General features: G+C 34.3%; 1 protein-coding gene across 1 annotated transcript; it reads right to left on the reverse strand.

The window, feature by feature from the left end:
* Window positions 1-1,287: 1,287 nt before the first annotated feature.
* Window positions 1,288-2,246, reverse strand: LOC133677133 (protein S40-4). Its single transcript, XM_062098968.1, has one exon. It carries the CDS (start codon window positions 2,104-2,106, stop codon window positions 1,603-1,605), a length of 504 nt encoding a protein of 167 aa, XP_061954952.1. The 5' UTR covers window positions 2,107-2,246; the 3' UTR covers window positions 1,288-1,602.
* Window positions 2,247-2,456: the final 210 nt, after the last annotated feature.

Below are 2,456 nucleotides of genomic sequence, written 5' to 3' on the forward strand. Positions count from 1 at the left end.
ATATTGATTTAGCTTAAACTTATTCAATTTATTTTAATAGTACTATTAATTCATTATCAATTATCTACATAAATTCAAATTTCTACACATTTACCAAAAATTTCAACTCGGCAATAAAATTGACAAATATAAAACGAATTCATTAAATAAACCATTATGTATTTCATCACAAAACATCTAAGTTAAGAATTCGACATAAGTTTCATTAATTTACAAACAAATGCAATTTTACAAAATTTAAAACAAACCCTAACATGTACAAATGATAAGTCCATATAACAAATTTGTAAGAGAAAAAACTATAAAATAAGTAAACACCTAAATAAAATACTTATACCACAAAAAACATGCAAAAAATAAACATTTTAAAATTGAGTTCAAATTAAAAAGGATAGATTTACTTACTTAAAAGTGGAGAATCCTTAATAAAATTTGAATCAAAATATAGATGCTGACAAACTAAGTGTTGTGATAGCCAGATTTGTTGTGAGAAGATGAATCGTGTTGAGATGGAGGGGTTGTTTTGTTGCATTAAAAAAATGCATAAGAAAAAAGAAGAAATGAGGGAGGGAAGTCCAAGTCATAAATTAAATATCACCGACAACATTATCAATGGAATTATTTTGTCAGTTATTTTATCGATAAAAATACCACATCACCATACGAATTGTCCTTTTGAATTTCAATGTAATACCTTCTGTCAGTCCCTCGGTATATACCGAAATAATTTTTTTGTCGGTGATTACTGATGGATATAGTGATAGAAAATTATATCGGTAAAAATCATCGTAATATACCGATATAATTTTTTATTAGTGTTTCTGTTTATATTTGTAAATTTATTGATAGTGATTAAGGTAAAAATCAACACCGAAGTATCCACGCAATCTCCTTTTTCTGGGATTTTGTGGACATTGTTTATGAACACTATTATATGCTGGAAAGAAAGCTGGCGATGTCATCGAAGCCAAACAAGCACTCCAGGACCGAAAAAAGGAAAAAGAAAAGGTCATATAGGAGGGACCGTGAGAATACAAGTGTCGTGTTTCAAATTCATGTACAATTTTACATGAGCCCCACGCAAATAAAGGTAATCCACCGATCTTTACATTTTATGAAAGGTAAAACAAATTGTTTCGTTCCGCAAGCAAAAGATATAATCAAGACTGAAAAGAAGTGAAATTTAATGCTGGATTTCTAATCAAAGATGAATTTTAATTCAAGAATTGTCTTAGCTAGTATGTAGCTTTCCTGCCAACCACCCACCAACCAAATTAGGAGGCCATATCACCTGTAATTTCTTCAATTTCCATAACACCATAATTATCAACAAAAGAGAGTACAGATAGAATTAATGGGAAAAAAGACAAACGATGGGAGTCTAAAACCAGAACAACCAGAGGGTTTCTGATTTTCTCTTGCAGTCTAAAATCTAAGAAACTACAAGCAAAAAGTTATCCTCTGACTACACTCAAAACACTTATAACCAAAGGACAATGTTCCACTTAAAAAGAAAAAAGTCATCAACTACTCCATGTCATATCTAAATTCCCAGAAATTAATTCTACTGTTCTTACTCGTACTTGTAGTGAATCTTCTTTGCTAATCTTCAAATCCAACTCTCTTCCAAACTGCATTTCTCACCTGGCGCAAGTCCCTCCCTTTCAAGGTCCTTCCGATCCCTTCATGAACAGAAAAGGAGGCTCCTCTCCTCCTAGCTAAATATTCATGTGGAGGCACTCTACCATCTAGATCATCATCATCATCATGGTCAGAATCATCATCAAGGTGATAAATACTATTTTCATTCTCTTTCCTTTGATGATCGCTATAAATCTTGGACCAATCCGGTATGTTCACGGGCAACGATGCACACGTCACCGGGGCCAGGTCCTTGGCCATTTCGACCTTCCTTGGAGCTTTCTTTGATGAACGAGAACTTGGTATCGTTTTCCTGCTCTCCAACGATGAAACAACGTTGGAATTATAAACATCATCCTCATCGAGCTCAAAAACTTTGTCATGAGCAGTGATTGTATTATTACCACTCCCCATAGTAGGGTAGATGTAGTTAGCTCTTGCGTTGAAAAACTTCTTTGATGCCATTGATAATAAACCAGAGAAAGAGGGGCTCGAAATGAAATGGCTTAGATAGGAGAAGATGAGTTTTCTCTTCGTCAACACCGTCCTGCAATTTCTGGATAGTGTAGTTGTAAGTTTTATAATTATAATGGATAAGCTCTCTTTATGTATGTAAGTTACCATAAGTTGCCATGTGAGAAACGCTTGAATAAGAGCATCCTCACGTGCTTACCATGAGCTGCTCGTTTCTTTGGTCCGTGAAATGGCTACAATTTCACTAAAAAACAACAATGGTCCGGTTTGGGAAGCGTGTTTAGAGCGATTGGATGGACACCCACACGGAGCAGAGTGGCACGCTGGAAAGTTTTTTTAAT

This window comes from Populus nigra, chromosome 17 (genome assembly GCF_951802175.1).
Source record: "Populus nigra chromosome 17, ddPopNigr1.1, whole genome shotgun sequence".
Lineage (NCBI taxonomy): Eukaryota > Viridiplantae > Streptophyta > Magnoliopsida > Malpighiales > Salicaceae > Populus > Populus nigra.

Bases quoted from the DNA above. Each gene is read 5' to 3' on its own strand.
- LOC133677133 (XM_062098968.1), bottom strand. From the start codon at position 2,106: ATGGCATCAAAGAAGTTTTTCAACGCAAGAGCTAACTACATCTACCCT.